The 12,631-nt window shown below is 43.4% G+C and overlaps 1 protein-coding gene across 5 annotated transcripts in view; it reads left to right on the forward strand.

Annotated features, from left to right (window-relative positions):
• mark1 (MAP/microtubule affinity-regulating kinase 1) overlaps nucleotides 1–12,631 on the forward strand; it is a 95,973-nt gene that overhangs the window by 22,128 nt on the left and 61,214 nt on the right. For all 5 annotated transcript variants that reach the window (XM_079512979.1, XM_079512981.1, XM_079512980.1 and 2 more), the window contains exon 3: nucleotides 7,730–7,783. In XM_079512979.1, the coding sequence (XP_079369105.1) occupies nucleotides 7,730–7,783 (54 nt within the window). The remainder of the gene's footprint in view (nucleotides 1–7,729; nucleotides 7,784–12,631) is intronic.

The following is a 12,631-nucleotide window of genomic DNA, read 5'->3' on the forward strand; positions in this document are numbered from 1 at the left end:
TCAACAGAGTTCTCAACAGCCCCGGAAATTAAGGCCCGGCCCTACCTGGGCCCTCATCAAACACTGTACATTCAAGACACTGCCCCCGCTGCCACCCTTAGATCTCCATTGAGCTGACCTGTTCTGACATTCCATATGTTGCCTCATCGCACCCATTTTGGTGTTTTAAGCATTATGATTTTATACTTTTGCTATTGAAAAATAGCAGATCTACTAGCTCATAGCGCGGCACGGAGTGCTGTGCTACGAGCTTGTAGATATTTTTTGAAAAAACGTGAAAATGTGGTGCAAATCTTTGAATATATATATATATTCTTTCAGAGCAGAACGTTTTTAACTCAAATCTTTGCTTCTGGTGTGTCCCTGGAACAACATATTTTCAGATGGGGTCCGCGGCCAAATACAGATAATTCTGAGGGTCCTTGACATGAAAAAGGTTGAGCACCACTGATATAGAAACATGGGTTTTTCAGAAAACTGTCATGATTTAGAAGGCATTTGTAGAATCGTCCTCAGGTCTAAATGGGTTAAAAAAAAGGTCAGAGTACTTGTTCCAGTAGTAGCGCTTCCTTCCCGGACCGTGACGTGGTGCCACTTAGCGTCCATGACAGGTTGTGGTTTAAAATGAGCACGTGTCAGCAGGTCGGAGATAGTGCAGGTTCTCCGCATGGGAAAACCCTGATTGGGGATGAATAATAAACCTGCCGTTGCGTTTAGCCCCAGCCCAGCCCGGCCTTCCCCCTTACGATGACACAGCACTTCCTCGCCTTGATCTCCGCCCTAACAGGCAGCGTTGGACTGTCACCAGCATAGATCAGGAAAAACCTAGAGGCCTCGTTCGCCGCCGCAGTTCATTGGAGTGACCCTGGAGCGACCTGGAATTCGACCTGAAACTTGTCTTTTTATGATTCTCTCAAGTTGTCCTCGTGTCACATACTGTATCTTGGGGAAAGATTGACATATTTATGTACCCTAATATGACATGAATGTCTGGTTCTATAAAGTAACAAAGTAATTCGGCGGTGCTGAGAGGTTATTTAGAGGTGTGACCTGAGACACAAATGTTGAGAACCACCGCTCTATACAGTAATTTCCATTATGACAGATTGAAAATAACTTCACTCGTGACATTTAACCACTTCTTGAACCCTAGCATCCCTATTCTGGGGTGAACATTGAGCTAAAAATACAAGCTCACAACGCGTCATTATGTGACGCGTTGTGAGCTTGTAGATAGGCTATTTTTTGTCGGGGGGCATTTGGTGGTGAATTTCAAATATTTTCGAAGTATTCCAAGCCACCCCTGGCACCCACTTTGAGAAACCCTGGTATAGAGGCCACGTTAATCATTATATCCCCACATCATATTTGATTACTGTAAGTGTGATTATTTATACTAAGTGGTTCCTAATACTTCTATTCAGAACAAAACCCCTAAGTTTGCTTGACGAGGCTGTAATTCTATTTTTGAAATGGTAAAAGTAGCCAATCGTAACAATGATTTAATTCATGATATATTTTTCTAACATTCTGTTGCGGGGAGACTGGTTTGGCTCTCGGCTGAAAGGGTTTGGCAACCCGTGGTGTGTGTGTACTGTGTAGAGCAGTGTAGACACTGACAGCCACCTGACAGTGAGGACTGTTTCACTGGGATGACGTAAGGCATTCGGTGGAGCTCACAATGCTCTCAGCTTGTAGATCGGCTATTTTCAAATGTTCGAAATTGGGCTGAAGTGGTTAATGTTATGTTTATTGTTTTGTAATAATAATAATCAAAATCTACAAAGTAACTAGTAACTAAAGCTTTCAAATGAATGTAGCGGAGTAAAAGTATAGTTTTTGGATCCAAGATGTAGCGGAAGTGGAAGTGAAAGTATTTGAAATACTCAAGTAAACACGGTTTAAGTTCTCCGATTTCCGACCATTTATGAGATCAGTGTAGATCCACATCTCCGGCCGATAGGTGTGAACGATTTTGTCGACATGCTAATGGGGGACCATTTCAATTAAAACAAAGGTGGCTTGCATGCTGTAGTTTGCTACTAAACAGACATTTGCATGCACACAAGGGCTGCCAAAGTAAGCTATCTTTTGTTGTTGTTCTTGTTTTTTCGCCCCCTCTCTTCGAAGTTAGACTGGGCCAGCTCTAAACTGACTGGTGGCGATGGCCGTGGTATGAATGACATGACCGAAGCAGTCACAATGCAGCAGGCTTGATTGATTGATTGATTTATTAACAGTTTGCAGAATTACAGTACATTTCAAGCACAACTCAATACAAAAACTGTTAACTGTGAGTGGACAACACCATAAAGCATTACACTTTACAATAGGGCCCACCATTTTCAATTCATCAAAACATTTCGAGACGTACGAATATACACAACTATAGTCAAAACAGGAAATCATCATAGAGGAGGTAAAAAGGGAAAAGAAACATACAGTGAGGGGGAAAAGGGGTGGGTGGGGGATTCAGATTTTACGGGGGCCAGTTTTGAATTGCTGCCGTCCGTAGGTGCCCTTTAAAGGACCACTTCACCACTTTTCAACATCTCTTCATATTTTCATCATTTTTTCCTACACAGTCTGTGTCTCATAGGAGGGCTTTGGGCAGTTCGGACACCCGTCCACCAGTGACATCATCATTAGGCAGATTTTTTTTTAAACAAGATTTGTTTTAAAATATATTTAGATTTGTATTATCGTGAGAACGATGGCTTCAACTTTTGCATTGCAACTTTTCAGGAAAAGAAAGCCTGCCGTTTCTATTAGCTTGGATTCACCATCGATGATGTCACTGGTGGACGGGTTTCTGAACTGCCCACAGCCTTCCTATGAGACACAGACTGAGTAGGAAAAAATTGTGGTATTTTATCATGAACATTAGTGAGGACCAATTATAGGAAGAGAAGTTGAAAAGTGGTGAAGTGGTCCTTTAAGAGCAGTTTTGAAGGTGTCAAGGCGTTCCACATTTTGGTGGCATAGGAGCGAAATTAATTTAGTCCTTTGTTTGTGCCGAATCTGGGTTGCACATGGTTTGTTGAACTCCCTCTGGTGTTGTGGGTGTGGACTTTGTTGACATTAAGGAAGTATTTAGACAGGTACATGGGTATCTTGGTGGTGTAGCGAATCTTGTGGACCAGACCCATTGCAAGATGCTGTACTCTGTCGTCAACCCTAAGCCATTCCAGCCTGTCAAAGTGGGCAGCGATGAGGTGGGTTGTTTTAAGGGCCTTAGAGAGTGCTCTGGTACCAGTAGGTGTATGCATAGTCGAAGAAACCTTGTACGAGGTCTCCTGTTAGGGTCTTCAGGATGTTTTTGTTGACCAGTGAGGAGATCCTGTATAGGAATCTTGTTCTTTGGTTGACTTTTTTTGATTACGTTGGTGGCCATTTTATCACCGGAAAGATTTGCCTCCAGGATGGAACCTAGGTAGGTCATTTCATCTTTTCGTGTGATAATATTGTCACCCACTCTAATCAAGAAGTCATCAGCCTGGCTGAGATTACTATTTGAACAGAAGCGAATGGATTCAGTTTCTCCCAGATGTAGAGATAGTTTGTTATCAGCGAGCCAGGTGCAGATTCTACCGAGCTCAGAGCTGAGGGCCTTTTCAACTTGCAGCTTGTTCCTGTCTGAGACCAGCAGTGCTGAGTCATCTGCGAACGGGAACAAGTTGCAGTCACAAGCTGATGTCATGTCGTTAACATATATTAGGAGCAGTTGCTATACTAGTCAAGTGATCTGTGGGGGGCAACAAAATGTGCCAAGCCGATCCTCATATAATAATTTTCTCTCCGCCGCTTAATTAAGAACGACCGAGCGCCCGTGTGTGCAGTCTGTGCACGTCCACTCCTAGTTGCATGCGTGCTACTCACTTAAGCTTCTTCTCTGCCTCAGCCTGGTCTAGCAGTGAGAAGTGTTATTAGGACGGTATAGGACCAACGGCCAACATTAGGACAAATCAAAGTTATCAAACGGCTAAAGTAGCCGATCTGCATGAGAACACTTTTGTGGAGATCTTGTACAGTACAGCCTCCGTTGAGTGGTAATGTTTGACCGGACCAGGCCTTGTATCCATATAGCTTGTATGTCTTTGTGATTAGCGCAATATAGCACTCGTGGTTTCATGTGAAGGTTTTAACACGACAACACAACGTCATCGCGGTGAACTAATGAACGATCACACCATCTCAAAATGTGTTGTTCCAGGGACCCTCCGGAAGCAAAGATTTGAGTTTAAAACGTTGGCTCTGAAAGAATATATTCAAAGATTTGCACTACATTTTCACGATTTTAAAAAAATAGCAGACCTACAAGCTCGTAGCACGGCACTCGGTGCCGCGCTATGAGCTTGTAGATCTGCTATTTTTCAATAGCTAAAGTATAACAAAATGCTTAAAACACCAAAAGGGGTTCCCGCCCAAAATGGGTTAGTGCATGCGGCTGCCAGGCTACTCGGCTAGCTCTCGTCTGTGACCCATTGCTTGAAAACGCCGCTGCTGTATGTCTCTGCGTTCTGACCGTTTCTCGCTTCACAACGCAGGGAACACAACTGACCTACAAGCCGACAGCGTATTGCATCGGCGACGCGTTGTGGTCTTGTAGATCGGCGGAGGCGGCGGAGCTACAGAAAATGGATGTTGAGTGGAGAGAATCGCTCCTCTGCAGTTTACAAACAGTCGAAGTGTGAACGATAATCAATGGCAATTTACTGTACAGTAGTATTTGGGCTAGAAATACACCATAGAAAATCACACCCGTGTGAACTGAGTGTTGCGAGCTTGTAGATCTGCTATTTTTCAATAGCTAACGTGTAACATAATGCTTTAGAACACCAAAAGGGGTTCCCGCCCAAAATGGGTTAACTTTAACACACTGCTGCTATGCACCATGTGACTGTAAAGTCAAGCCCTACAGTAATAATTTCAAGATATGAGTATCTGAATTGATTGGCCGGACTAGCAATATAATACAACAGAACTTCAAAAGCTGCTTCTATAAAATGAAGCGTTGATTGTGTCGATTCAGTAAAGGCAATTTTTGGGAAAACACCATTTTACCACCCCAAACATTTGTGGTTGTTATTAACCCATGCCTGACGTCGAAATTAAAAAAATGTCTTCTAAATCCCGACAGTTTTCTGAAATACCCACCGGTATGTGTCTAGGCCTATATCACTCAATATTTCATGTCAAGGACTCTAAAAATGATATGTATTTGGCTGCTGACCCCCCCCCCCATCTCAAATTATGTTGTTCCAGGGGCACCCCCAGAAGCAAAGATTTTAGTTAAAAATGCGCCACAAGGGGTTCCCGCCCAAAATGGGTTAATTTATGATTTATTTTTCTCTTACACCATCTTTTATCCCTGTCTAGGATAGGATAGGGGTATAGACCGAGGGGGGGTTTAGGGGGGTGTTTGTAAAACATTTCAAAATGTTTTACAAATCACATATTGGGAGGGACATGGTCTGAACTTGTTCAGTCCTGGGATTTATTCAGTGCTTTAACCCCTGAGTAAAGTACAAATACCTCAAAATTTTACTTTTAGTATTTAATAAATGCACTTACTTACTTTCCACCACAGGCCGCCAGCACGGCTAGTTCATTGTGTTGCGTTTGAATTGGACCTCCAGTCTCCATGGCGGCAGGCAGGAACTTTACCCTCCTCGCGTCTGTGTGTTGAGCAACACTCTCAAAGCTGATCTACTGTGCATATTGTGAAAGCCTAATGGAATGTTCTATATGCATTACTTTGTGGGCATAATGTGTGCATACAGCGCATTTCTTACGGGAGCATGGCGGAGCCTGTGTGGACTTGAGTGTTCTTCTAAGAGCAGCAGGTTTTCAACCCTTTTCATATTTCAAGGTCCAATTATTTTATTCAGCATTTGAGCCGCGGACCACCATTTGATGAGATTTTGCCTCTCAGACCCAGAACTCTGAATATGTTGTTGTCGCTGGATAAGATTTTGTCCACGATTCCATCCATGTATTGATTGATGTGGTAGTTTAGTGGTACCATAGGAGAGACAACAGGCAAACGATCAAAAATAACAATTCTTCTACATTCTCAAATAGTGTAGACTTCTTGTAAATTAAGTAATGCAGATGTTCCAACAATACTTTTGCTATTGAGAGTGTAAACCCAAATGGTTTCATTTTATGTAATCAAATCTACGAGGGTCCATTTGGTTACCAACTTTCGATCCTTTAGCTGGGGACCACCTGGAACCCCCTCAAGGACCACTGTTTGAGAATGTACAGTGAAGGGATACAGGTCTGTTCTCTGTGTGATTCCATAATCAACTGTGGGTTGATTCTATTCAGTGTTGATTTAGTCGACTAAAACTATGACGAAAAATGTTCGTCGACTACCTTTTTCCACTGACTAAAACTAAATGGAAACTAAATGAAAACTAAGCTATGATGACTAAAACTAAGACTAAATATACGGACAATTTCGTCAACAGCTAAAAACTACACTAAAATGCTAGGAAGGGGACTAGTGGACAAGAGATCCAGTATAAGTCATTTTACACTTGGTTGCATAGCCGATCTTCAAGCTTGTAGATCGGCTATTTTCAACAAGTGTAAAATCAGTCATTACGACGGCATCAAGGCCCGACAAAATACATTTTAGTCGACTAAATCAACTGTAGATTTAGTCGACAAAAATCTTACGATATTTAGTCGACTAAAACTAGACTAAACACTAAAACATTCCAGGTGACTAAAATGTGACTAAAACTGAGTGAAAACTATTCAAGAGACTATGACTAAAACTATAAAATCTAAAATTGCTGCCAAAAACAACACTGACTCCTGGCCTGCCATTGGTAAATTGGGATCGCCGTGGCCAACCCTAGTAGCCCATACAGTAGCACTGGTTCTCAAAGTGGAGTCCGGGGACCTCCATGGGCCCAAAAGGGGGTTCCAGGGGGTCCCCAGCAAAATGAGGAAAAGTTGTAGTTGTAGGTTACCTATTTTATTTTTATGCTATTACATTTGTTTGAAATCAAAGTGTGTGTGTGTGTGTGTGTGTGTGTGTGTGTGTGTGTGTGTGTGTGTGTGTGTGTGTGTGTGTGTGTGTGTGTGTGTGTGTGTGTGTGTGTGTGTGTGTGTGTGTGTGTGTGTGTGTGTGTGTGTGTGTGTGTGTGTGTGTGTGTGTGTGCAATTTGCATGTAAATGTGTGCAAACAGTGGGCGAATGTGCTCATAATGGTAATTTATCATCAAGAACAAAGTACCGTTTATATCCTGAGGTCAAGTAAAGCCCTAATCATTCATAAATTACCAAATAAAGAAATTCAGCTATGAAAATTGTTTTGACACCGTACACTAATTACTTAATAGAAATCCAGCAACTCAGAGTCATTTCTATCCACTATAATGAAACGCAGCCAAAATGAAACTGGATATCGTCTTATCATTATGTACAAAACTGTTAGTTTTTAGGATTCAAAAATAGCAAAAGTGGCAGATGTGCTACTTGCGAGATCCGCTACTTTTGATGCTTTAGTGTGTGACGCTGTAGAACGATCAAGTAAGGCCGTTGATTTACGAAAAGCACACCAAAAGTACCAAGATGCCGATCAGAGGCAGCAACGGCATGCAAGTTGTAATCTAACATCAAATGCGTCTTTTTATCTCCTATCTATGGACATAATTTTCTCTCTAATAATGTTTGACTCTCTTCTCTCTCTCTCTCTCTCTCCCCGCCTCAGGTTGCTGTGAAGATTATTGACAAAACCCAGCTGAACCCAACCAGCCTACAGAAGGTAAAGGACTAATCCCTAATTTATTACAGACGTCTTGTCCTGTGTCTCAGTCTACGGGATCCAAACGTAATTCCGACGGAGCATTAGTCCGACATGTGGGAACAACGGTCGGACTACCGCTCGAACATGTGCTGCTTGCGGTTAGGGTTAGGACAGGGATAAAGGCAAATTAAAAAACCCCATTTAGACCTGATTCTACAAATGCCTTCTAAATCCTGACAGTTTTCTGAAAAAAACGTATGTTTCTATGTCAGTAAACAAAATACATACATACATGGATGCACCTGGGACGTATCCTCAGTGATGTTTCCTAAGGTCATCGGGGTTTCGGGTCTCGCAACATCATACCCCTCACTCAGGTGACCCAGCCGGGGTGATCAAGTCCCGACTTACGTCCCAGTAGCTACCCTCGATCAGTCCCATTAGGGAAAAACCAGGGCCACACAATCCGTTCTTCCTGAACTACTCTGCCGGGACTGGGAGGTACCATTCTGGCGCGTGGAAGGACTAGGCTCTGTGGGTTGACTCCTGTCCGGGCCCCTCCTACGTCTCACCAGGTCCACTCCTGCTCTCACCAGGTCAGGCCCTGTGCGTTGCACCAGACTCCCAGCACCAGGCACTTTATTCAGGAATGGTGGATTCTCGAGCCGCAACAGTTCCGCAGGCTCCACCTTGCCCTTGGTGGTGCCGCAGGCTCCGCTTGAGGCTTGAATGGCCCTCCTAAAGGCCTCACCATGGGTTTGTTGGGCTTCTTCCTCACGGAAGACACAGGCTGGGGCGTCAACCCATACTGCTCCCGGGTACTACTGCTCAGTGGTTCTCAAACTATTTCATGTCAAGGACCCCTAGAATTATATGTATTTGGCCGCCGACCCCGAGTCAAAATATGTTGTTCCAGGGACTCCCCCAGAAGCGAAGATTTGAGTTAAAAACGTTTGCTCTGAAAGAATATATATATTCAAAGATTTGCGCCACATTCGCGCTTTGAGCTTGTAGATCTGCTATTTTTCAATAGCTAAAGTATCATGCTTAAAACACCCAAAATGGGTTAATGACTGTCGGTGCAAAACACGTGTCGGAACTAAGTACTACTACTGCACCCTCAGTCTACACCCTGCTGTTACTTTTATACTTTACTGGAGTTACTTTTCCCATTTTCAATACTTTTGCTTCTACTCCAGTACATCTCAGAGGCAAATATTGTACTTTTAACTCCACTGTAATTATTTCAAAACTGTAGTTACTAGTTACTTTGTAGATTTTGATTATTATTACAAAGCATACATTAACCACTTCAGGCCTACTGTATATACATTTCGGCCTTTTGAAAAGATGATCTACACAAGCTCACAGTGAGTCACATTGTGAGCTTGTAGATCTGCTATTTTCAAAATACTTTTTATACATTTTAAAAAAACGACTTTTGGTACTTTTAAGTACATTTTTGATACCAATACTTTTGTACTTTTAGTAAATGTTGAATTCCGGGTGTTTACTCGTAACATATTATTTCTACATTGCAGTGTCAATACTTTTACTTAAGTAAGAAAAGTACTTTTTCTACTCCTGGTGAGTCAGTACAGAGTTAGCACAGCTTTCCCGTCAACTTCTGCTGCGGTTGGAACTGTTTTCATTCCGTGGACGTTTCACGTCATGTGATCGCATGTAGTCAGGAGGGGGCAACTTACAGACATGCAAAAGTGTAGCTTCTCTGTGAAAATCGCTGTTTTTATGCCAAATAGGGCACCTGTGTGATTTATGCAAATCCGTTAAAAAAAGACGTTTGAGGGGGGGTGAGGGGGTCATGTCGATTTCTGGGTTAGTGGAGCCTATGGTTGGAGCCCAGAGAAATCTTTTTGACGGACTCACGGCTGCCTGTATCTGCACACTGCACAGCACGGTAATTGTCAACAAGATGCAGCTGTGAAAGTTTGCGCGTGAACGCTGCTCATGAGCAGTGCGCGTGAGCTTAAAAATCAGCAGCACATACATGCGACAGCACAGCACCCTCCTGTGAAAGTCAACACAACTCCTGCAACCTGCTGCTGCCCGTCGGGTTAAGAAGCGTGAGTAAGAGATCGAGACGAGAGATATGATGGTCAAGAGTATAATGACGTTTTATAAGCTGCTAATTGACTTATTTTCTTTGTCGTTGACAAGGCCTGTGTTTATCGCATCGCGTGTTTTTATTGCATCGAAATTAGCAGAACAACAAGCTGCAAGAGTGTACTACTAAGTGTACTATAACCTTGTAGTGTCCCCCATAAAAAAAATGGGTTTGGTACCCATAAATCCCCCCCAAAAAACCTCAACGGTCGTGTCGCGTCCCCTGCACACTGTCAACTTTTTCACCCTCGGTCTGTTTGCATGCCTGAACTTAGCTTTTCCTCCCCGAAATTACACTGGTGAGGGATGGGAGGGGCCTGTCAAAGGACAACGGACGTGCGCGCTTATGAGAAACAACAATAAAACTAAAACTAACTAACTAAAACTTCAACGAAAACAGTTGCGTGAATTAGCGCAACATGGGGATAAAGGAAACCAATTTGCTAATTTGCAACTACTACTACTGCTTTGATGTTTGAAACTTTGAATTTATATAAATATTATAAACTTTCACGACAGCCTGAGTAAAAATATCATTTATGAAAAGGCTACTACAGTGACGTCGGATTGAATGACTGTTGTCGTTGTTTTGTACTCTCTTAGTGTGTTGTTGCATGTGGGTATTATCTGGCCTATGTATCTGTTATGAAAGAGGAATTGTATCATGAACTGCCCCACAAAGCCAAGGTGCCGCCTGCCCCATATTGGTGTAATTTCGGGGAGGTAAAGTGCAGGTTCGCACTTCACAGTCAGGAGAGAGTGGTTGCTCTATCTGTCTGGACCAGTAGCGTATCGTTGCTGTGGGGCAGGAAAATCTTATCTCCATATTTGAACTTGCGTTTTTCCGTAAACAATCCAATCCAATCCACTTTATTTTTAAAGCACATTTTACAACTCAAGTTTTACAAAGTGCTGTACAGAAAAGTAAATACACTATAGCTAAAACACATGAAACAGCAAGAACACACAGTTAAAAAAAAAACAATACAAAAACGGAGACACAAAACATGGACCATAGAAACTCAACCAGGGTTAAAAGCCAAGGTATAAAGGTGGGTCTTTAGGCAGGATTTTAACGTCTCGATGGAGGTTGCCAGTTTGACGTTGAGCACATTCCATAATACCAGACACATGCCAGTACCAGACAGTGGCCTTGTGGTTAGAGTGTCCGCCCTGAAACTGGGAGGTCGGGGTTCGATCCCTGGCCGGGTCATACCAAAGACTGTAAAAATGGGACCCAATGCCTCCCTGCTTGGCACTCAGCATCAATGGGTTGGATTGGGGGGGTCAAATCAACTAATCAAAGATTCCCGAGCGTGGCACGGCTGCAGCTCACCGCTCCAAGAGATGGGTCAAATGCGGAGAACAAATTTCACTGCGGTAACGTATGTGACAAATCGTACAACCCCTCTGGTCTTTCAGCGGGTCTTCTTTTTGACCTTAAGATTTAGCTGCCCCGCAGACCGCAGGGGGATTATATACCTCAATAGGTTCCGACAGATACTGGGGTGCCAAACCATTCAGTGATTTAAAAACAAACGATACAAATTTAAAATCAATTCTGAAGTGCACAGGGAGCCAGTGAAGTGACGCCAGAACGGGTGCGATGTGGTCACGCCTGCGGGCTCCAGTTAAGAGGCGTGCCGCGGCATTTTGCACTAACTGAAGCCGAGCAATGGAGGCTTGGTTTAAGCCAACATCCAGTGCGTTACAGTAGTCCAAACGGGTGGTGATAAAGGAATAGAAATCACTAGGAGAGCACAGACTTGATTTTAGCTAAAAGCCTCAGGTGGTAAAAACTGGATCTGATCATGTATCTGTTTACAGCCTTACTTACTGCAAGACGCCTAGTGGTTAACACAATCCTTACTTACTGCAAGACGCCTAGTGGTTAACACAATCCTTACTTACTGCAAGACGCCTAGTGGTTAACACAATCCCCGTCATTTTTTTTTAGCCTGCGTTAATTGTCAGGAAGCGCCGCTGCCAAAATACGTAGGCTACATTTATTCAGTTGTATAAACATGTTTGATCTGATCTAGTGGAAAGGCTACTCACATTAGCTTCGGATGGCTATCTGTTGTTAGCTTAGACACTGGACTGCGCCATCTTGGTTGCGCGTGCGCACACGCTTTCAGTCGCTTTAGACTCCAAATCCCCCTCCCAGGCAGCATTTCTGGTAAAAACAACACTTATTGCACGGAGCCTGGCGGTCGCAGTAATGGTGCCGGCCTGTACTTATCATGCTCCAGGCAGAGAACAACAACCGGTCGAGAGTCAACACACACCATTAAGCTGACAACATTCGGTCGCAATGTTTTGGATCTTCAAAATAAGGGTTGAACGGGGCGATATCCTGGCATATAGTAATCATTCTTTAACCCATATACTGCCTCCTGCTGGATGCAGAGCCAACCGCAGACTACCGAGGCTATTTCAATGAAGCACACACTCCACTGACATCCTGTTTGGAGCGTCCATCTTAATGCTAAATAATTTGCGTCAATGCTAGTGAGCTAAAATGAAGCCATCCTTGCTTTAGAAAGCGCCAATGTTTCCATCTAAACCACCGGATAATCAGCAAAGACCTCCGAACATTGCGCATTTTATCCAAACCATGGAGAGCTCCATAGATTAGCTTTTTAGTCAGCCTGTATAATGGGAGGCGGACGGGAGCGCGGTTGCGCAACCCGGTCTAGGATCGCTAAAGAAGGAAAGGCCAAGCCAAAAAAAGAATACAAA

The sequence above is a fragment of the Electrona antarctica genome (assembly GCF_951216825.1).
Source record: "Electrona antarctica genome assembly, chromosome: 10".
Lineage (NCBI taxonomy): Eukaryota > Metazoa > Chordata > Actinopteri > Myctophiformes > Myctophidae > Electrona > Electrona antarctica.